Genomic DNA, 24,917 nt, shown 5'->3' with positions numbered 1-24,917 from the left:
AACATTATAGTGAAAATAGTGAAATATTAGAGATATAATGTTGCAGTGAATAATCTTATGTGTCATTTTATACATATGTGGGGTAAATTTCTAGTGTGTAGCAAACAGATAGCAAACTTGCAAAGACATAGGAGGATTTTAGAGAAACCAACAAGAAATGATGCACACACCCAGAACTAGCTATGGTGAGAGCATTTCATCCCTAGGCCTAAAAGGACAAGGAGGTGAAACCATCATCAGAACCCAAAGAGAAAAACTATATGGAGAGGGTCACCTGACAGAACTTGTGACCTTCAGTAATGGGATTTAGCCAACCTGTGGCAACCCAGCTGAGGGATAGCTGCTAGAATATCCCGTTTCATTCTCATATCCTTCAGTATCCTGCACGCACTTCCCTTTAGCTTCCAACCAGAAACCAGAAGACAAGAGAGCCTAATGGTGTGGTCCATTTGGGTCATCCTCCTCGGGCACAGAGCTAGGGGAAGAGTAGATCTAGAGGGATAAACAGAAAATACCCAGCTCAGTAGATAATGTCAAACAGTCCTCCATAGAGATTGTACCATTGTCTCGAATATCTTTTTTGAGAGTACTGAAGAAGCCATTTCCAAACCACCTTCTTTAATCTAGAGATTTCCTTAATATGCTTAGCCACAAAACTGGGACCTCATTTTTATGTCAAAGACCCAGAGGAAACCCTTAAAATCATTCATCATTCATTGATTATATCTTAAGTCTGAGGGCATCAGAAAAGACAGGCAAGTTGATTCACAGGCATGATTTAGTTTTTTGGCAGGGAGCTTCATTAGTAGGAACTGGGGTAAGTGTACTGATCTTATGAAGCAATATCACTACTGTTAAGAAGATGTGTAGATGTTTATCATAGTGAAAACTGGAGACAATCTAAGTATTTAATAAGAAGAAGATTAATAAAATTATCCTACATATACACAGTGCAATCCCATGTAACCATTAAAAATCATTTTGTGGATGTATAATTCTTAACTAGCAAAGAAAAAATAGAGATGTGAAAGAAGGCTTTGAAAGATCAAGTAAAACTGAACAGAAAGGAACAAAATAAAGTTATCAGAAAATTAGGTATATATAAGGAAAACAAAAGCGATCTAACATAAACATATCAGACAGTGGAGCAAATGAAATAGAAAAAAATATTCAAAGATAACAGAAAAGCTTTTTTGAAATAAAAGAAGACCTGAATCTGAAAGGTCAGAAGTCACACCATATCCAGGAAATACTGATGATGACTGGCCCCATAGATGTGTGGTGAATTTAACAGAATTCAAAGATAAATAAAAGTTTACTTTGGGGGCTTTTTCCATTTTTAAAAAATGCAAGTCACCAGACAAGAGGGGGAAAAAAAATCAGCCTTTCCTCAGGTACCTCCACAGTAAAAATGAATACTAGAAGATCATAAAATAATATTTATAACTTTCTCGGAGAAAGAAATTCTATATCCTAAAATTTTATACTAACCCAAGATGGCATTCAAACATGAAAACACAAATGGATATTTTGAAACATACAAGAACTGAAAGGAATAAAGCACCCATGAGCTCTTCTTTATCCTTTTTTTTTTTTTTATGGCTCACAGGCCCAGCCGCTCTGCGGCATGCGGGTTCTTCCCGGACCGGGGCACGAACCTGTGTCCCCTGCATTGGCAGGCAGACTCTCTACCACTGCGCCACCATGGAAGCCCGAGCTCTTCTTTAAAAAGGACATAATCATAAAACCAAGAGATGAACCAAAATAGCCCAGAAATGGAGTGGCCATGGTGGAAAAGAAATAGTAGTGAGTGTTCAATCCATTTAAATATAAAAGGATAGAGGCAGAACATAATATTCCAGAAAAAATAATATAACTAAAAGTGGGATGTAGAGAGGAGGAAGAAATATATGTGTAAGTTTCATTAGCAGGGCCTCAACAGCTACCCTCTAAAGCTGATAAGTCAAGTTGAGGGTTTAAGGCTATTAATTAAACACTTGAAAAACCAAAGCCAGACTCTAAACATTCTAAATCAATCAGAAAACATGTACACACACAAAAGAAAAACACAGACCACGCAGCATAAAGATTACAGAACTAAAACAAATACTTTTAAGTCAGTGAATAGAAATGGAACAACTCACTTATTAAAAGAAAAGTATTCAATTATAGAATGACAACAAAAGTTGAATTAAAAAAGACTAAACAGGGCTTCCCTGGTGGCGCAGTGGTTGAGAGTCCGCCTGCTGATGCAGGGGACACGGGTTCGTGCCCCATTCCGGGAAGATCCCTCATGCCGCGGAGCGGCTGGGCCCGTGAGCCATGGCCGCTGAGCCTGCACGTCCGGAGCCTGTGCTCCGCAACGGGAGAGGCCACAACAGTGAGAGGCCTGAGTACCTCAAAAAAAAAAAAAAAAAAAAAAGACTAAACACCCCCAAAAAGCTGTCCTGATAACATCAGATTCTTGAAGCAGAAACACCAAAAGGAAAAAAAAGGAGAAATTGAAACCTGTTATTTGCAGCCATAAAATATTCCCTGAAAATGGATACCTTTGTGGTTTATTGTCCAGAGACCATTTACAAACTACATATTAGGCCACAAACAAAACTTCAGTGGACTTCTAAAAAGTAACAGTAATACAAACTAGCTTCTCATTTCAAGGCGGTAAACAAAGCATCCTGTAGTTCTCAGTCTCTCATACCATGTACAAATAAGACATACAGAGCACCCCCTGAAGTAACAGGAGAAACTGTCAGTGGACTAGAAGAAGGAAAGCAGGTGGAATCAGAGTGAAGAGGGAGCCAGAGCTTAGGTTCTGTGCAGGAAGACGAGGAAGAGAATTGCCACAGATAAAGGGAGCAGCACGTACAGATGGTTCATACCTTAATGTGACTGAAACCAAGAGCAAGAGGGAGACCAGAAGAAGAAGCATCCAGGGAGGTTGAACCCTGTACATCCCATCCTACCCATAAAGGAAAGACAAAAGCAGTGAGTATGGGATCTTGGGGCAGCATGGCCCATCCATCCCCCTATTCCCATTTAAAACACTAGCAAGCCCACATTGCTCTCTCCTAAGCAGCCAGTGCAGAGGCAACAGTCTGTTCTCTACTACATAGTAAAGTGGACAAATATCAACCAATAAAATACTCAACAAATGGAAGAACTTTCAACCCTGGAAGGAGACTCAGTACAACAATGAGAACAAGACATCAAAATGGGTATATTTACTTTTTTTTTTTCCTGCACCGCACAGCATGTGGGATCTTAGTTCCTCAACCAGGGATCGAACCCATGCCCCCTGCAGTGGAAGCGCAGAGTCTTAATCACTGGACCGCCAGGGAAGTCTGACTATCTTTAGAGAGATAAGAGAGAATATTACACTCTTCAAGCAAGACCAGCCAGTATCTTTCCAGTATCTGGAAATGAAAAGAAAAAAAATCTTAATGAAAAAACACAATCATTGGGCTAAATAATAGAATGGACACATCTGAAAAGCTTTTGATTTGGAATATTGATTGTGATACAGGAGTAAGAAATCCTTGTAGAAACCAGTAGAAATAACAGCCAAGTAATTCCCAGAATTTTAGCTGTTTAAACAAATAAAAATATACACAGAAACAGGAATCAGCAAATTTTTTCTGGCCAGGTAGTAAGTATTTTAGGCTTTGCAGGTCTCTCACAATTACTGAGCTCTGCCACGGTGGTGTGAAAGTAGCCATAATATGTAAGCAAGTGAATGTGGCTGTGTTCCAATAAAAGTTTAATAATAGACACTGAGATATTAACTTCAGATCATTTTCACATCACGAAATATTCTTCTTTTGATTCTGTTTTCAAATTTAAAAAGGTAAAACCATTCTTAGCTCATGGGCTGTACCAAAACAGGTGGTAAGACAGATCTGGCCCACTGATGGTAGTTTCCCAATCCCTGTAGTAGAGTGAAATTTCAGAACATAAAAGATAAAGAACTGAAAAGCTACCGGAGAGGGAAAAGAAAAGATTACCCACAAATTAAACTCAAAAAGAAATAGATACACTAACTAATATGTATAAAATAGATAACTAACAAGAACCTGCTATATAGCACAGGGAACTCCACTTCGCTTCACTATACAGTAGAAACTAACACAACATTGTAAAACAACTATACCCCAATTTAAAAATAAAGAAAAAGAGAGAGCATTTCACTGAAATACTGAAAAGAAAAAAACTTTGAACCTTGAATTCTGTTCCTATTTAAATGTGAGGGCCAGATAAAGACATTTTTAGACATTCAAAGATGCAAAATGGTTGCCACCCACAGATGATCTCTGAAAGAAATATTAAAGGGTATTCTTCAGCAAGAAGGTAAATATATCCTAGAGGAATAGTGGGATACAAGAAACAACAAAATTAGTAAAAGTTATCCTTAGAATTAGGGAAGTATTGATTATAGATACTGTTAACAGAGAGTAAAAGGTCAGGGTAATATGCTATGAATCTTTATTAGAGTGAAGAATATAGACACTGATAAATTTATATTTAACAATGACCAGAGTTAAAGTATGTCTGTTCGGCTTCCCTGGTGATGCAGTGGTTAAGAATCCGCCTGCCAATGCAGGGGACACGGGTTCGAGCCCTGGTCCAGGAAGAACCCACATGCCACGGAGCAATTAAGCCCATGCACCACAACTACTGAGCCTGCGTTTTAGAGCCCGCGAGCCACAGCTACTGAAGCCCGAGTGCCTAGAGCCCATGCTCCACAACAAGAGAAGCCACCGCAACGAGAAGCCCACGCACTTCAATGAAGAGTAGCCCCCACTCACCACATCTAGAGAAAGAGCGCACAGCAACTAAGACCCAATGCAGCCAAAAATTTTTTTTTTTTTAAGTTTAAGGAAAATCACTAAAAGAATAAATATTGGGGCTTCCCTGGTGGCGCAGTGGTTGAGAGTCCGCCTGCCGATGCAGGGGACACGGGTTCGTGCCCCGGTTTGGGAGGATCCCATATGCCGCGGAGCGGCTGGGTCCGTGCGCCATGGCCGCTGAGCCTGCGCATCCGGAGCCTGTGCTCCACAACGGGAGAGGCCACAGCAGTGAGAAGCCCGCGTACCACAAAAAAAAAAAAAAAAAGAATAAATATTAAATGGAAAACTTTCTAATCATTTTTAGAAAAAGACAGTAGAGTATTAACTGGAAAAATAGTTGTATGAAGAAAACTCAATCTACTAAAAGACAATGTGTTTATCAGTATTCTTTTGGTGAGAAGTGACTTTAACTCAAATTGGCATAAGGGGGGGGAAAGCATTAGCAAAAAGGAAATTATTGGCTTATAGAACTGAGAAGTCTAGGGATAGCACTGACTTTAGAGACTTTGACTTTATCTCTTTTATCTCTTAGATAATGCTTTCCTTTCATTCTTTCACTCTTCAGCAAGTTTTTTATATGTGGTGGCAAGATGATACCTTCAACTTCAAATAAAAGAGAAAATCCCTTTCCCACAAAGTCCAACAAAAGCCCAGGACTTGTGTTGGCTCTGATTGGCCTGGTTTGGATCTAGTCCCTGAACCAGCTCCTGAAGGAGTTAGGCCTAGAACTTAGCTTGGACAGGAGTCAATTTCATCCAAACCATGTGTATTCCCAAGGAAAATTTGGGAATTTTGAAAATATGGACCCAAAAAAGGAAATGCTATACTGGTAAAGGAACAACAGATGTCCACTACAGTAAGAAAGGTGACAAAAAGACAAAGACAGACAAAATAAATGGACAAAGTAAGTCCAGATATAGTATGAATCACAAAACTCAGAATGGATTAAAAATCCAACTGTACACTATTCTTTTAGATTCATACCTAACACAGGGGTAACAGTCAAATAAATAGTAAACAAGAGGAAATCAGATATAGCAATGTTAATGAGACAAAGAGAATTGAAACCTTTAAAAGAAACTTACCAGTATTTCAGCAGCTGGCCATGAAAATAAGTTACGAACTTTATGCAATACATAAAACAAATGTGATAGAAATACAAGGAAAAATTGACAATCCCATAGTCATATAAAAACCAACAAATCAAACAGGCTAAAAAATTCATAAAGAATATAGAATTAGTAAACTTTCATAGAGGTACTCAAAAGTATACTTGGTACCCAACAAATACACATGGAACCATCACAATAAAGTACCTATTTATTAAGGCATGAAGGAAAATGCAACATTTTTTTAAATTACTAGCATATAGGCCACATTTGTTACTTAAAATGTAACCTGAAATTAACAACAAAAATGCACATATCTGGAGAGTTAAAAATAAAATTTTTAAAAATTAAATATATCTTAAAATAATTGTTAAGCTAAAGAGAAGATCAAAATACCAATTACAGTTTCTTTTAGAATCAGGCAATGAAAGCATTATATTTATTAAAATCTGTGGGATATGGACAGGGGAAAATTTGTAACCTGTAGACAGAAATAAATGAATTAGGCGATGCATGAAAAAGGATGACAAAATAGACCCAAATAAAGTACATGAAAGGGAGAAGTTCAACAACTGTATTTCAAACAAAAATAAATCTGTTAACTTATCCCTACATGCCTATATTCTGTGCCAAGCACTATTCTAAATATTTTAATGCATAAAACCTCTATTTTGTAGGTGCTGTTATCCCTAGTTTACAGATATTAAAACTGAACTACAGAAGATTAATTTGTCAAATCTACCAACATATATAAAAGAATATATCATAAGTAAGGGGGTTTTATCCCAAGATTGCAACAGGGGTTCAACTTTACAAAATCTGTCATTAACAGATGAAAGGAGTAAAAAGGAAACAAAATATAAACTGATTCTTTGAAGGCATGTGATAAAATATATTTTCTGGTTTGGAAAAAAATCATAAAACTAAGCAAACTTAAGAGCACCTCCTTAATGGGTAAAGGGTATTAATCCCATGCCCCAGAAACAACCAGCTAAAAATATAATAGAAAAAAATCCTATTTGTGATATCAACAAAAAAAGTGACTCGAAAATATATGTGAAGAAAATATAAAATTTCACTAAAAGTTATAAAGATCATTCCCCATGTTAAAATTAATTTATTAATTTGATATAATCCCCCCAAATATGTTGTAGAACTTGATCAGCTAATTCTAAAACTCATACTGAACAATAAATACAAAAGAATTACAGTGAGTTCTGAAAAGAAACAAAGGTATGGTGGGGCACAGGGGACGTGTACTATAAAGCCATAGTAATTAAACTCATTTTAGAATCCATGCCAAAACAGAAGATTTATGCAAAGCAATACAGTATATGATAAAGATAGTGTGTCAAGAAAAGTCTAGTCAGTAAAATGTTGGCTCTCTGTGGTGGGGTGAAAAAAGTACATATTAAGCTAATATCTGCATGCAAATAAAGAGCTTAAAAGCAAAAAAGTGATGGGAGAAATTTATAGGGAAATTATTTATAGATTTGAGTATATTTTAAAAGTGACAAATTCTATATCACAATCAAAAGGCAAACACATAGGGTTGAATACTCTTTCATAAATTGGATTCTTCAAAATCAATAGTTAAGAACATGAATATTAACCAATTCTACAACATCAAAAGATAGAAATTTCACCCAGGAAATAACAATGAAAATTCCCACTTGGTCACCAACAGTTAAAACGTAGTAGCCAGATATAACAATTTTAAGTGTTATCTGTACCTAACAACAAAGCCCCAAAGTACATGAAACAAAAATTGCCAGACAATTCAACAATTATAGCTGGAGATTTCAACACTCCTCTTACAGTAACTGATAGAACTAGAGACAATCACTAAGGATACAGAAGACTTGAACAACACAGTCAATGTATTTGATCTAATCAATATATACACTCCACAAAACAGTAGCAAAATACACATTTTTCTCAAATGCACATGGAACTTCTTCAGGAAAGACCATCTGTTAGGTGAATAAAACAAGATTCAGTAAATTCAAATCAAGTATGTTTTCTGACCATTATAGAATAAAATTACAAATCAATAACAGAAGGAAATCTGGGAACCCCAAAATGTTTGGAAATTAAATAACACACTTCTAAAGATGCATGGATCAAAGAAGACACTGCAGGGAAATTTAATATTATCTTAAAATGAATGAAAATAAAAGAACATATGAAAATGTATGAGGTGCAATTAAAGCAGTGCTTAGAGGAATATTTATGGCCCAGAAAGGTGGAACATCAATAATATAAGCTTCCATCTTAAGAAGCTAGAAAAAGGAAGAGCCAAATAGACCCAAAATAAGTAGAAAGAAGGAAATAACAAAGATCAGAGTAGAAATCCATGAAATAGAAAATAGGAAAATAATATGAAAGAACTGATGAAACCAAAAGTTGGTTCTTTGGAAAGATTTTAAAAGAGATAAAGCTTTAGAAAAAACAAAAGAGAGAGAGAGAAAGGAATAAATTAAAATCAGGATGAAAGAGGTTGCACCACTATGGACACTATAGAACTTAAATAAAGGAATATTATGAACAACTTTATCCCAATAAATTTGACATCTTAGATGACATGGGACAAAATCCTCAAAAAACTCAAAACTGGCTCAAGTAGAAATGGAAAATCAGGATAGACTATATCAAGATACTAAATAAGTCATTAAGTTTTCCCCAAAAGAAAAGTCCAGGTCCAGATGGTTCCAATGGCAAGTTCTGTCAAATATTTAAGGGAAAAAATAATACCAATCTTTCATTAGTACTTTCAGAAAATAATAGTAGGAGGGAACACTTCTAAATTTATTTTAGAAAGCCAATATTACCCTTATACCAAAGCCAGACAAAGAGATCATGAGAAATGAAAACTACAAACCAATATCCCTCATGAACATCAATATGAAACTTCTCACAAAATATTTATCAAATCCAGCAACATATAAAAAAGATTATACACTCTAAGTGGGGTTTACCCAAGGAATGGAAGGCTGTCTTAACATCTGAAAATCTATTAATGTAATACACCATATTCATATAATAAAGGACAAAAACCACATAATCATTTCCATAGACACAAAAAAAGTATTTGACAAAATCCAACATCCATTCACAGTAACTCTTACCCCAGTAAGGATAAAAAGGAACTTCTTTAACCTGATAAAAGGCATCTATAATTAACATCATATGTATAGTGAAAAACTGAATGCCTTTCCAGTAAGATCAGGAACAAGGCAAGGATGTTTCTGTCCCTCCCCATGTCTACTCAACACTGTAACTGAGGGTCCTATCCTGTGCAGTAGGACAAGAAAAAAAAAACATTAGAAGTGTTCAGATTGGAAAGAAAAAAGTAAATCTATTCCTAGATTATATATCCTTTAAGTAGAAAATACAAAGAAATCTGTGTAAAAGCTACCAGAACTAATAAATGAATTAGCAAGGTCTCAGAATACAAGCTCAGTATACAAAAATCAGTTGTATTTCCATGTACTAGCAATGAACAATCAAATAGTGAAATTCAAATAAAGAGTTCTATTCACAACAGCATCAAAAAGAAAAAATACAATAAATATAACAAAAGAACTACAATACTTGCACGCTGAAAACTGCAAAACAGTGCTGAGAGAAATTAAAGACCCAAATAAATAGAATTAGAAAGCTCAGTATTGTTAAAATGTCAGTTCTCCCCAAATTGATCTACAGATTTAACCCACTCCCTATCAAAATCCCTGCAGGCTTTTCTTATAGAAATTGGCAAACTGATCCTAAAATTTATATAGAAATGCAAAATACCTAGAATAGCTGAACACTTTTTTTTTTTTTGCGGTATGCGGGCCTCTCACTGCTGTGGCCTCTCCCGTTGCGGAGCACAGGCTCCGGATGCGCAGGCCCAGCGGCCATGGCTCACGGGCCCAGCCGCTCCGCGGCATATGGGATCCTCCCAGACCGGGGCACGAACCCGTATCCCCTGCATCGGCAGGCGGACTCTCAACCACTGCGCCACCAGGGAGGCCCTGAACACTTTTTTAAAAGAACAAAGTTGAAGGACTTAGGCTACCTGATTTCAAAACTTACTACAAAGCAAACAACCATCACGGCATTGTAGAATTGGTAAGTATACACAATCAATGAAACACTCTAGAAATAGACCCTCATATATACAGCCAATTAATTTTCAACCAAAGGAGAAAGGGTAGTCTTTTCAGAAATGACGCTGAAATAATTGGATGTCCATATGCAAAAACAAGAACCTCAATCCGCATCTCACACCATATACAAAGGTAATTATCTCGAGTTCCCTGGTGGTCTAGTGGTTAGGATTTGGCGCTTTCACTGCCATGGCCTGGGTTCAATCCCTGGTGAGGGAACTGAGATCCCACAAGCCTCATGGAGTGCCAAAATTATTATTATAATTATTATTATAATTATTATTATAATTATTAATTAATATTAATTAATTATTATCTCAATAAATGTAAGAGCTGAAACCCTAAAGCTTCTAGAGTAAAACATAGGAGAAAAATCTTTGTGACCTTGGGTTAGGCAAGAGCAATAAAAATATTGATAAATTGGACTTCCTTCAAAATTAAAAACTATTGCTCTTCAAAGACACCATTAAGAAAATGAAAAAGACACACTGGGGGAAAACATTTCTAAAACATCCTGATAAAAGATTCTTTCCAGAATATATAAAGAACTTACAGCTCAATAATAAAAAGACAACCTAATTTTTTAAGTGAACAAAAATTTGAATAAATATTCAACTAAATTAAGAGGTACAAACAGCAGATAGATATATGAAAAGATGCTTTACATCATTAGACATTAGGAAAATGTAAATTGAAACCACAATGAGATACACTACACAGCCACTGGAACATCTAAAATCACCAGTCAGCAATGATGTGAAGAAGCTGGAACCCTCATATACTGGACTGATGTGGATGTAAAATTATGTAGCCTCTTTAGAAATGTCTGGCAATTTCTTAAAAAGTTAAACATACATTTATCGTATGAATCAGCAGTTCCACTCCTAGGAATCTACCCAAGAGAAATGTTTACCCAAGACTTGTACATGAATGTTTACAGCAGCATTATTCTTAGTAGCCCAAAACTAAAAATAATCCAAATATCCACTAAACTGGTGAATTGATAAACAAAATATAGTATATCCATGTAATGGAATGCTCTTCAGCAATAAAAAAAAGAGGAATGAACCATTGACAAACACAACATTGATGAATCTCAAGCCAAGTGAAAGAAGCTAGACAAAAAGAGTATATTCCAATCTTGTATGATTCCATTTATGTAAAATTCTAGAAAATGCATCCTAGGGACTTCCCTGGCAGTCCAGTGGTTAAGACTCCATGCTCCCAATGCAGGGGACACGGGTTCAGTCCCTGGTTGGGGAACTAAGATCCCGCATGCCACACAGCACAGCCAAAAATTTAAAAAAAAAAAAAAAAAAAAAAAGGCAGGCTTGCCAAAGGGGAAAGGGGCAGGGAGGATGGACTGGGGGGTTTGGGATAAGCAGATACACACTACGGTATGTAGGGTAGATGACCAACAAGGATTTACTGTGTGGCATAGGGAACTCCATTCAGTTATCTTCTGGTGACCTATAGTGGACAAGAATCTGAAAAAGAATATATATGTATAACTGAATCGCTTTGCTGTACACCTGAAGTACACAGTATTGCAAATCAACTATATTTCAATAAAAAAGAAAATATCCGTTTTTAAAAATTTTCTAAAAAATTCTAGAATGACAGAAACCAAATCAGTGGTTAGCTGGGGAGGGCAAAAGTGATTCTAAAGGGGCATGAGGAAACTTTCGTTGGGGGGACAGGGGGGTGGATATTTACATGACCTTGAGGCGTTGCTTTTACAGGTGTATACAAAAGTCAAAACTTATTAATTATACACTTTAGATATGAGCAATTTATTCTATGTCAAATATACCTCAATAAATAAAAGGAAAGAACTACTAATACATGCAACAACACAGATGAATCTAAAAACTACCATTCTACATGAAAGAAGCCAGACACTAAAGACTACATATTATATGATTCCATTCATATGAAATTTCTAGAAAAGGCAAAATTATAGAGCCAGAAAACAGATCAGTGGTTGCCTCGTTCCAGGATTGAGAGTACAAAGTGAATGCAGACAAGCACAGGGAGAGAGGAAAGGCAGATGGAGAGATGAAAGTATTCTACAATTGAATTGTGGTGATGATTGCACAATTACTAAAACACATTAAACAGTTAAGATCAGTGAATTCTATGATATGTAAATTAAACTTAAATAAAACATTTGTAAAAAGCAAGTGCCCAAAAAAGTTTAGCTTATTAAATTGGCAGGAATTTTTTAAGAGATGGTATGAATTCAGTACATGTTTGCATTCCTGCTGTGTACTAAGCATTACTGGATATTGGTGAACACAGACAGGATCCCTGCCTTAGCAGGGAAAAACAGGCAGGTACAGTTAAAATAAAGCCTCTTAACTGCTCTCTCATAGAAGCAGCACATTGTAGTAACAGATATTGCTGGTAGAAGCAAATTGGCCCAACCTCCCTGGAAATTAATTTGATAATATGCTGCAAAAGCCTGAATTCATACCCTTTGACTCCCGATTCTAATTCTGGGTATCTATTGTAAATAATCAGAAATTTAGATAGAACTGTTTATCCAAACAGTTGGCATTGGACACAGGTAATTATAAAATTAAAAAATTCAAAGCAACACAAATGCACGATAATAGAATAGTTAAGTAAGTCATGGTATCTATGTGTCATATTTTGCAGACATTTAAATTATGTGTTGCACAAAAATGTAACATGGAGAAATCAGGGTTACAAAATTGTGATATAATCTCAATATTAAAAATGTGTATCTGTATAAACAAGCTAAATGATAAGGCTCCAAAATATTAACAGTGGTTAACTCTGGGCTGTGGGATTGCAAGTACTTTGGTTTTTTATACTGTTCTATAATTTATAATGTTTGTATAATGAACATGTACTACTTTCATAAACAGGAAGAAGTTATTTTTCTCCTTTATCTGTTTATATAGGTGATATATATTCACTGCAGAACAGTTAGAAATGAAGATAAAAATCTTCACCTAAAATCTACCACCCAGAGATAGCCTGACTTATCATTTAGGAGTATATCCTTCTAGACATTTCTTTGCAAATAGATAAGTAATTTGTTTTACAGAAATGGAACTTTATACTACATATTGTTTTGTAACCTGCTTTAGAGGAAGGAGAAAATAGAGATAGCAGGTCTAAACACTTAGAAGTTTATTAGTCTGAAAAGGAGAGAAAATAGATGGCAACTAAAGAGAATAGGTAACTGGCCCAAGTAAAAGTTTTTCCCAAATTGTGGTAGTGCTCAAAGAAGGTGCCAGTGTGTGTGGAGGGCAGAGAGGGGAAGCAAAGGGATACGGACAGAAATACAGGTGAGGGGTCACGAGAGGAGATGCGGAGACCAGCTGTAGTGAAATTTGACCAGTGCATATGAGAGGCTTCTGCTGGACACCCATCTTCTCATGTTGTGGGAGATAAGATAAGGCCTACACAGAGCACAATGTGGGTGATGAGATCTCAAGGGGAGAGGAGAAGCCTTACAACAGCCATGGCCTGTAGGGTGAGCACTAGAATGTCAACAAAGGAAAAGAAAGGCCTCTTTATTACAGTTGTTAGTAACTGACTGACATGGTTCAAAAGCAAGGCCAGACCCAGAATTCCAAGGCTACATCACCTAGGGCTTCATCTCAAGAGGAATTACAAATAAATTAGGGTGAGTTTGCCAAACAGAAATTACCAGAATCAAATATTAGAAAGGGAGGAAGCATGGTAGTGCCATGGAAAGAGCATAAGCTTAGGAGCCAGACAGATCTGGTTCTACCTCCCACTCACCAGCTGGGCAGGTTATCTGACTCCTGAGGCTAAGTTTCAGAAGATACCAGCAACCACCTTCCAAGGTGGTTATGAGAATCAAAGATAATACATAGAAACACCTGGCACATCGTAGATACCTGACACATAATAGCTATTACTACTCCCTGAAGGAGAAGAGATACAATATAACATCATGGTTAAAAGCACAAAATTTGGGTATAGACAAATTTAGTTGCACAGAATTTGGATTTAGACAAACTTAGTTAAGTTCAAAGCCTTGCTCTATCCATCACTAGAACAAGCCTCAGCATCCCCTGTACAATGAGGATACCACCTGCCACACCAAGCTGTTTCCGGATTAAATAAGACAATGTACATGATGTATTATCCCTTAGGCATAGTGCCTATGTAATCAATAAACAATGGCTATTATTGCTACCACTTCTGTGATCTTGGCCACATTACATAACCTCTCTGAATTATAATCTAGTCAGGTATTACATTAGCATTCCACTGCCTACCTTATTCCCTTCATTCCCAGGGCACAGAACATGGCACACGGTTGGCAACTAAATATCTGTTGCATGAACAACAGGACTGTACTGAGAATTAAAGATAATGTATATAACATATCTAACAGTGTCTGGCATATAAATCCTGGGAAAAATGGACCTCTTTGTGTCTCCACTGGAACATGGGCTCCTTCAGGGCAGAGCATCTTGTTTTATTTGTCTTGTAACACCAGCACCTGGCAAACTGTTAGGGGTGTAGGAGGTCCTCAGCAAATGTTTCCTGAGTGGCACAGAAGGCAGCAGTAATCGGGCAGCCACCCTCACTACAAGGATAACGCAGGAGCCCGGACAACTTGACCCTCCAAAATCAACTGGAAATTCTCCATCTACTTTACCATCTAACATCATAGGTCACCTCTGGGCCAAGTGCCTGTCCCTCCTGATCCAAGGCTCGTACTTAGGTAATGCCTTCAATAAGCAACCTAGTAATTAAAAAATAAGTAATCTGGTAATGACTCCATATTTTAGTGAGGTGAAAGAGGGTAAAGGGTCTCCATAAGTATGAGTTTGCAAACATTATGAATTATCCCATCTAGCATCAAAGTAATGAACGGTCATAGGGGAAGCCAGAAAGACAGGGTACCAGTTACATATACCTAGTCAACTAAATGACCATGACTATGTGTCACCTATATGAAGATAACAGGTTATGACACCAAACTTATTTATAGTTAACATTCTTATGGTTTCTGCAATAAAGTTTAAAACTCCACAAAAACTGTGAAAAGTAGGCTAAAGGGTCCTCTATGTTGCTATTTTAAGAAACCGCAGCCTGTAATAATTAGAAACAAGATTCTCTGCCAATCTGACAAATACTTGATTACTTCAGATTTTTAGTTAAGAGTCTTTTACATTATCTCAAAAATACTTTCTTACAGGATATTCTGGTGTTTCACCAACAGCTTTACATTTGATTAACTTAGATTAAACACAATTTTCTTTTTCATTCTGAGAGTCATTATCTGATTAGGAGAAAAAGATAGGCTTACTGCAGAAAAATTGCAAAATATAAAGAGATTAAGATCATCCTCTGTTCAGTCATCCAGAGATAACCATTACTGATACTTTGGTATATTTTTTCTTGATGCTTAATGTTACTAGTGTTTTCAAAAACATGACTTTTAATGCTTCAGAGTATTCTCTCAAGCAATAACACATCCATTTTCCCTATCATCGGACATTTAGATAATTCAGAAGAACTGTTTTCTACTGAATGTTTTTAAAGGTGGATTTCTCCTTTATACTAAATATAAACATGTACTGACTTACATCTTGTATGAGATCTACATTTACTTCATTCAGCACTGGAAAATAAGACACTGTAGGCAAAGAAGGCCAGTCAGAAACCCACTGGAGCAGTCTTCCAGGAATGTAAGCTAGTGAGAGTCAAGTCTGGGGTAAGGGGCTGTATGGAGCCTGGCTGTCCTGAGTGAGGTGGGAGAATTTAGCAGAAGAGCAGGGAACGTGGCAGGTGGGGTACGTGTGTGTATACATAGGGGCATGAGTTATAATCTTACAAGTCCAATAGTTCTGAGTCATTATTTTAATAGTGCTCAATAAACAGAGCCTTTATATGAGCCTGAAGCTAATGTGTTCATTTTTTTCTGCATTCAGCAAAACAAAGCCCAATTTTAATTTATTTGAATAGATATTCAGCGGTACCTACCTAATTTATGCTAGGCACTGTAGCTGGTAATAAAAAATGAATTAAACCCTGTCCCTCCCTTCATGATTAGACTATAATTTAATTTTAAATCTAAATTTTATATTAAATTTTAAATCTAGGGACTTCCCTGGTGGTGCAGTGGTTAAGAATCCTCCTGCCAATGCAGGGGACACGGGTTCGAGCCCTGGTCCAGGAAGATCCCACATGCTGCAGAGCAACTAAGCCCATGTGCCACAACTACTGAGCCTGCGCTCTAGAGCCCGCGAGCCACAACTACTGAAGCCCGAGTGCCCAGAGCCCATGCTCCGCACAAGAGAAGCCACGGCAATGAGAAGCCCGCGCATCGCAACGAAGAGTAGCCCCCACTCGCTGCAACTAGAGAAAGCCCACGCACAGCAACAAAGACCAAAGCAGCCAAAGATAAATAAATTTATAAAGCAAAAAAAAATTTTAATCTAAGTTTAAATTTTAATCTAAAATTTAATCTAAAATTTTTATACTATCTACATCCAAAATAAATAAGAATTAATAACTGATGACTCATGACCCTAGAACTGCAAGAGATCCTCAGCCATCAAAAATGAAGTAGTATCAGGACTTCCCTGGTGGTCCAGTGGTAAAGAATCCGCTTTCTAATGCAGGGGACGCGGGTTTGATCCCTGGTCAGGGAACTAAGATCCCACATGCTGCGGGGCAACTAATCCCACGCGCCACAACTACTGAGCTCATGCGCCTCAACGAGAGAGCCCGTGTGCTACAAACTGCAGAGCCCACGCGCCCTGGAGCCCACATGCCACAACTAGAGAGAGAAAACCCGGGTGCCACAACGAAGAGCCCACACCTCAATGAAAGATCCCGCACGAAGACCCCACGTGCCGCAACTAAGACCTGACGCAGCCAAAAAAATAAAGAAAGAAAAAATGAAGTAGGATCAACTTTCTGAGGCAGGAAAGGAGGTGGTACATATTAGGAAACTTTAACAAAAGTTGAAGCAAAATATTTTCTATAATAGTTACTGAATGGGTCAATAAGGAAATTCTCTGAACCAAATATCCAACTTCTAAAGTATTGATATTTCAGGTAATCCATTTTATATAAATGGCTTAGGTTATCTGTTCTTAAAAGTATAAAGGTAGGGCCTCCCTGGTGGCGCAGGTGGTTGAGAGTCCGCCTGCCGATGCAGGGGATACGGGTTCGTGCCCCGGTCTGGGAGGATCCCATATGCCGCGGAGCGGCTGGGCCCGTGAGCCATGGCCGCTGAGCCTGCGCGTCCGGAGCCTGTGCTCCGCAACGGGGGAGGCCACAACAGTGAGAGGCCCGCATACCGCAAAAAAAAAAAAAAAAAAAAAAAAAGTATAAAGGTAAAATTCATCCACTCCTATTTCTAAAGTGTTATGGACTCCAAATTAGAGAACTATTTAACAGTTTATTTTATACCTATAGCCAGCATATATCTTAGATTTCCTCAGGCAAGCCCTGAATCAACTATTCTATCCCTTTGCCCCTGTAGTCAGAATCCCAGAAGTGGAATAAAACCACAACTCCCAGACAACACCCTGAAACTGCATACAAATTCTTTGTCAGACCACATATGTGCCAGTCATTATTTCTGCTCATTCCAGCTATTACACTTCCATCCCAGGAATCTGCAGAACTAGCCTTAATACTTTTGCCCAGAAATTGCTCATCTGAAAGGGGAAACTTACTTAGGGAAACAGGTTTCTAAAGGCTATCATACTGCTAGCAAAAATATATTTGATATTTTGCAAATTGCAAATGTATATGAACCATCATTTTCCCTTATGCTAACTATGAAGTTACTAGTAGTTACTACTATGTTACTACGAAGCTAAAGACTTTGTTCTCAATTTGATATCTAGGGCTTCTTAGTGAACTGTTTGTGAACTCTGAGTTCTGCTTTAATGCTCTGACCACTCTACTCATTTAAAATGGCCAATTAACAGAGAATACCTCATAAAATAATTTCATTTGAGCCCAGAGGAATCCCAGTGACCTACGAGTAAACCTGCAAGAGGTCATTTAGAAGGAATCAGTAACCATTCTCTCTCCCTCAGGAATTCCTGGAAAGCAGGATAAAGATTAAGGCTCTTGCAGTTCTGACTTTAGTGACTTCAAGGTGACTTCTGCACCCTCACCATTTTACTGACTCCAGCCTTCCCCAAAAACTCAACACAGTTTCACAAAAGCACTAGGACATCATTTTTCATTCAACAGTACATTTTAAGCACCTAGCACCAGGCACTAGACTATATAGCCCAAGAAAATTAGTGAGTTATAAAATGGACACTTTACAGTTGAGTAGGGATGACATTTATTTAATTATACAGTTATGAAAGAAAGAAACAGGGTAAACCGATAATGGAGAGAAGCTTGCAACTTAGGATGCTGAGGGAAGAAGAATCTCCTAGGGAGGTGATGAGAACCTAAAATTTGAGAAGGAAAGTTATGCAAAAAGCAGGGAGCAAAAATGTTCTAGGCAGAGGGAAACATAAGCAATGGCTCTGAGGCAGGAAACTGTGTTGAGGACATTTTAAAAGGCCAGTGTAGCTGGAGTATGGTGAGCAACAGAGGGAAATGTGGCTGGAAAGATGAGCAGGGGCCAGATCATGCAGGGCCTAGGGGAGATACTGAAAAAAGTTAAACGAGGTAGTAATGTAACCCCACTTGCGTTTTTTGAAGATTACTCTGCTAGACTGGTAGAGGGGCAAGAATAGAGGCAGGAAGACAAATAAGCCATTACAGACATCTAAATAAGAGACGGTGGAAGCTCAGGCACTGGGAATCAAGAACCTTTTAAATGACATCTCAGATTAAAAGACGAGCACAAGTTAACCAAAGGGGGAAGGGCACTGCAGGCCACTGAAAAACAGGTATTGCACCGTGGCATTAGGTCCCAAGACCTATTCTGACACTGTCAACAGTCTGGTATGGCAAAAGCAAAGGGTATGTGATAGGAGTGAAGGCAGGAAGACCAACTGTTAGAAAACTATTGCAATAATCCAAGCAAGGAAGTATAGCATCCTGAACTAAATCAGCGGCAATGGAGAGGAAGCAGCAGGACTGCATCCATGTGGTATTGAAAGTGGTAGGAGAAAGTGGCTGGATTTGAAGAGGGAAGGGGAAAGGAGGGAAGAGGAGCTTGGAATAACAAAGTTTATGGCTTTGAGTAGGTAGATTATGGTGCTATTTGCTAAAATAGGGAGAACCAGGGGTATGGGAAGGACCAATCCAGGTTTGTACACGCTGCCATATGAGAAGAGCCACATAATAGACAGTTGGATACGTGGCAGTCTCCAACTTAGAAAGAGGCTGAGGCTAGACATGTACATTTAGAAACCACAGGTGAACAAGTGGTGGATAAAGCCATGAGAAAGACTGATTGCTCAGGGAAGTACAAAATGAGAGGAGCTTAGTCCAGAACGCTGGGATGCACTAACCCTAATGGGGCCAGAGTTAGAGCAGGGTTTCTCAACAACAGCACTGATATTTTAAGCTGGGTAATTGTTGTGAGGCACTTTCTGGCACATTGTAAGATGTTTAGCAACACCCCTGGACTCTATCCACTAGATGCCAATAGGACCTACCCAGTTGGGACAATCAAATATGGCTCCAGACACGGCCAGAAGTCCCCCGGAGTGGGGGGAAGCACCGCCAGCTGAGAACTACTGAGTTAGGGTAAAAGGACTCACCAGGACACTGACAAAAGGACACTGACAAGAGGTTCTGAATGAGCTCCCTCAAACTTAAGATTCCTCCGAAGTCTCTGTGTATATTGCTGCTCTTGGTGCCTTGAAAGTACAAAAGAAATGCAGATGACATTCTACTACATCCAACCCACAAAGCATTGGAATACTTTTAGGTACTAGATTGGATCAAATCCATTGCTGGAAATCCCATTTCTGTATGAGGCTACAGTGGGGAAAAATACATACTCTTTTGTAAAAGATTTTTTATTCACAAATTACACAAAAAATTATGACCCTGCCCCCCAGTATAGGATGAGGTGTCACCATCCTGCTTCAGTAAGCCCCAGCACTTCTCCATCACGAGAATAACATGTGATATTTTCCAAGAGTTTATGATGCGTAGGCCCTCTCACCTAATCTCTTTTCAACCCTTATAAGGGGTAGGAACTGCTATTAGTCGAGGAGGCTGATGCAGGGGGGTTAAGTTACATGTCCAAAGTCATATTAAGTGACCTGAGATTAGAACTCAACTTCCAAAGTCCGTGCTCTCCATGCTCTAAGGCTAAACCACTTAGCCACTATTCCAGATGGCCTCCATTAGGCTACAGGCTTTGTGAGGAAGGGGCTGGTCGGTCTTTTTCACCATTGTATCCCTAGCATTTGGCTCATGCTTACAACAGGAGCTCAAATAGTTACTGTGAATGAGTCTCAGTTCAGACTTAACTCTGTAACTCATTCCCAGATCTGCATTGAGAGCTCACAGACAGCAAGTTAGGTTACCAAGAGGAAGAAAATGCCTTCCATTCTGACAGGAAATAAGCAGCCAGTGTCTGACACTGCATTTCTAGAATTAACTTTTCTTTGAGAGTTTTTCCGCCCAGAAATGGAGCCTCTACCGTCAACCCTGCTTCAGTTCCATTAAAGCAAACTTACTCTCCTTTTTGCCTCCTTATTCAACATACGCCATAACTGGCGTATAACTATTGATGCCTCAAGGAGATGGGGGAGGAGTGGAAACAGAAATTAAGTATGGAATATTTTTGCAAAATGACAGTTGTTAAGTAATTTCTGACAGGATCATAAATGGTACTCAGGGCAACGTTTTCCAAACATCAGATAAGCTTTTTAATAAAAATGTAATATTCTCTACTCTCTTTGAATAGGTGCCACCTACTAGGTATTCCTGCCTCAGCATATTTTTCATCACTAGGCAGTCTTGGTACCTTTTTTCATAAAAGGACTATATATCCAGAAATTTCTGCACAGATGAAGCAGCCATCATTCTGAGATAAAATATTTTGTCATCCCTGCCTGGAATAACCAGGAGGGGTGGCCTGGAGGATATGGAACTCAGGAAATACAAGTAACCTCTAAAGAGGGAATATGCTGTGGAGTTCTGCAAATGGAGGGAAACACGAGTGGACTTTAGTTTGCTCTATGTACACATAGATATACATCTTCAACGTACTTCTTGGAAGCCATGGAAGCTACAAAACTATCTGAGAGAAAGCTCCCCACTCTCCATGGAAGCCACTTCAATGAAAGCATTCATGTAAAACTCATACTTCCCAGACCTCATACCCTCCCTAACCTAGCTTCATCCATAATGCTCTCAGTCCCATCAAAGCCTCTAGGGAAAGCTTGATTCAGCCCGTTTTCAAGAATGTGTTTTCTGTTCCACAGCACTGTCCCCTCCAGGGTGGCTCAGTTGTTCACAGCTACCATTTAGCAACTCGGGGTATTTCTGCTAGCTGGTCTTGTCTCTAGTTTGCTATACTGACTTCTACCCAAACATTAAAACTTTCTTTTAAAAAAATCAGTAACTCACTTTTGCTGTTCTTTCAGCTCCTTTGAAGATTATGAAACAGAGGAACCTGCCTCTCCCTCTGAAATTGGAAACAAAGGCAATAAAATAGTGACCTCGAGCCTTTCAGAGAAATGTGGAAAGCTTCAGTCAGTGGATGAAGAATAGCTGCCAATGTCTACATGAAAGGGAGATATGGATTTTAAATGTTTTTTTCTTGTGAAGAGATGCTGTAGTTTGCATATTGCTTTTTAAAGGCTTTGATTTCTGCAAGTGCATTATCTGCAGCACTAGGAATTTTTTAACGTTTTTGAGCAATAGCTCTGGATACACATACTCAGTTTGGGAGACTCCTCCAATGTGCCTCAAACCTCTTACAGAGCTTTTCCTCAGAAGCAAGTAAGATATACGTCACCTTCCAACGTCTGTGAATCAGCACTCTTCACCCCTGAATGTACCAAGGATCTCTTGGGGACAGTGCCAAGCACAGTTCTCTGCACAAAAGCAGGAGTTGCCTCTGTTGTCCAGCATCCCTGAGGCCCATCAGGGCTCCTATGGAGCCCAGAAGAAACCTTCACTTGCAGAAAACTTGAGTCAAAAAATTCTGGAACTTGAAAAAGCAGTCAGGGCCTCCAGAACTGAATTAGCCCTGGTAATAAAAGCACTGCCAAAACATCTCAGAGACTTCTTTTAATTGTATGTGTACTGGAGTTCAAAGATCTTGAACTTAATCTAATTTCACAATGACCTGCCAAACTGCTAGTCACTTTACATCCTCAGGTATTGTAACCACTGGGCCTTCCAACCTTGCTGGCAAGCTCTAAATAATCCCTCCCCATCCTGACTGTGGATCTTATATAAAATCTGAAGAAAAACTTGTTAACTGAAGCCAAGTACAGAATATGACTCATACTTGGCGGGGGGGAAGTTTCCTTTTAACTCATCTAACATTTGTAGAGAATTATTGAGTGATTAATCTAAAAATTAGTTGATGTCCCATCTATACTTCATATCAGAAGACCTACTTGAAGACTTAAATAATTATATACGAAAATTCTTACTAGACATATTCATCACTAAATATTAGACGAGGCCAACAGTAAAGGCCTCAATCTAAACATTATTCCTTAACTTCATGTTGAAAAGAAACTATTTCAAATATTGCATCCACTTCAGTATTTATCACAAAAATGGAAGAAAACAGTGATGCCACCCATAAAGGAAAGCAACTTCATGTTTACTATAGTAGTAGATGTGGTCATCACAGAATACATTTTTCAGCAAGCCACAATGCAGCCAAGCCCCACAATACTGTTGAAGATAAAACTGAAAATTATTAAAAAGGATGGAAATTTCTGACACTATAAAAGAAAGCCCCAAGAAACTTTTTAATATCCACTTTTGTCAAAGTCATCAAGTTTTCCCCTGGAATTTTTGTTTTAAGCTCAAGTCCTAAATGTCAGAATAGCTTCCTTTCCACCCCACATTGGTTCCCTTGCTGGTGTGACAGCCAGACTTTGAAATAATCAAACCTTGGGCTGTGGTAGGCAAAAAGTGGAGAAAAGGAGAATTTAGGAAATGCACCATCAACTAGTATAGTTATTAATAGAGTTAGCAATCCTTCCTGTCAGTATCCTCCCAGTTTCCTGTTATTTTACCTTCATGATCAGAACTGACCTTCCACTTAACTATTACAGAAAGTATTAAAACTTAGTTTCTAACAGTTCACAAAGAATAAAATCTTAAAAGTGACTAAATTTTTCAGAAACACTACATAAAATAATCTAAACACACTGGTAAATTATTAGGATTAAAAGTGTTTATGTGGTACATGAAATTTACCGTCTATCCCATCCAACCTTTACCAGGGAAGAAAAGCTACTTTAAATTTTCAGATAAAAATGCTAAAAAGGTAATTTTTTTTAGAAGCCAGATATGGTTTAAAGGTTTTATTAGCCATATGATCTAAACTATTTCTAAGACTCAGCAAAAATTCAGTTTTCCAATATACATTTGATTTTGGTTTTTTTTACTACATGGCTGTACTTGACCTTGTTTCTACTTACTGAAGTCCTCTTGCTTTCACTTTGGTCAATAATTGGTTTCAAAAGTCTACAGTTATTATAAAAGTACAGCTAACAATATCACTCAAGATAGTGCTTTTAATTTAGGTTACCCAAAGTATCACATTTTCAGACGTAAGAATGTGTTTCACTGTACTCCTTTCTTAGTATTGAATGTAAGAAATGTGAATTCTGAGGAACTAAGATAGTATATATTTGACTTTCTGGTAAAGATCATGCAGAATATAATCACTACTGCCCAACTGGAAATTTCAAGTTATTACAATATCCAAGACTCTTGATAAAAGTTAAATTGAGGGTGTGATCTTAATGCTAGTCAATGAAAAATGAGTTTCATAGCATAGCATTAATTGCCAAGGTAATCAAACTAATGAAATTCTGTATATTTTCCCTGCATCTTATCTATGTCATTGTGTACTGTTCAAAGTGTTTATAAAACTCTAGATTGATCAAATGAGAGAAGTCATTTGCTCAACTTTTGGAAATGTTACGGTGTGTTTGGGTGGAGAAGCCTGCATGATGTAACTTTTGTTTTTGTTTTTCCCTTTTTGCAAAACTAAATAAAGTTGTCAAATATGAACTAAGATAATCACTACACACTTTTGGTTTTAATCACACTTGCAATTCATTTTTATGTTTGACAGAGTAGCATTATAAACAAACTTGAGTTTCAAAGAGAATAACTCTTTGAACCTCTGGGAAAACTTTATAAAGATCTGGAAGGATAACACCTCATAATGAAAAGTGATTTCCTCTGGGGATAGGAATTTGGGTTTGGAAGTGAGAAGTTCACAGGGATCAAAGGAGACTTTAGCCTTATATATAGTATATTCTTTTAAAAGAATGTGTAATTGTTATTTGGATACCTAAAACTTAATTTTTTTTAAATGAGGGAGAAAAATTAAAATACCATCCACACATTAGGTTCCCATTCTATACTCTGAACTTAGTATTTTCTAAAGCATTTTATATTTGTTGCCTATGATATGGGAAAAGAAATTTTACTTTTCATCGGTTGTTAAACTTTTACTTTTCTTCAGCAAGGTCACCGAGTTATTTTAAAAAAACTAAGAACACAGTGAAGGAATTCTTTATCCTAGAACTGTATTACACCTTTGCTTAGAGATGTAGACCTATGGAAACTAATCAAAAAGATTAGCTCTAAAACTGTCAGCTCTAAAACTTCTGTCACCTAAGGTGAAAGATCATTGGATC

At 37.8% G+C, this 24,917-nt stretch overlaps 1 protein-coding gene across 3 annotated transcripts in view; it reads left to right on the top strand.

Moving 5' to 3' along the window:
- The window catches only part of PPP2R3A (protein phosphatase 2 regulatory subunit B''alpha), a 220,019-nt gene extending 195,742 nt beyond the window's left edge, over positions 1-24,277 (top strand). For all 3 annotated transcript variants that reach the window (XM_060099647.1, XM_060099646.1, XM_060099645.1), the window contains one exon: positions 21,660-24,277. In XM_060099647.1, coding sequence (XP_059955630.1) covers positions 21,660-21,786 — 127 coding nt within the window. In that variant the 3' untranslated portion in view covers positions 21,787-24,277. The remainder of the gene's footprint in view (positions 1-21,659) is intronic.
- Positions 24,278-24,917: the final 640 nt, after the last annotated feature.

The sequence above is a fragment of the Mesoplodon densirostris genome, chromosome 5 (genome assembly GCF_025265405.1).
Source record: "Mesoplodon densirostris isolate mMesDen1 chromosome 5, mMesDen1 primary haplotype, whole genome shotgun sequence".
NCBI classification, from domain to species: Eukaryota; Metazoa; Chordata; class Mammalia; order Artiodactyla; family Ziphiidae; genus Mesoplodon; species Mesoplodon densirostris.
Note: the sequence above shows the minus strand (reverse complement) of the source record. Positions and strands in the feature narration are given on the sequence as shown.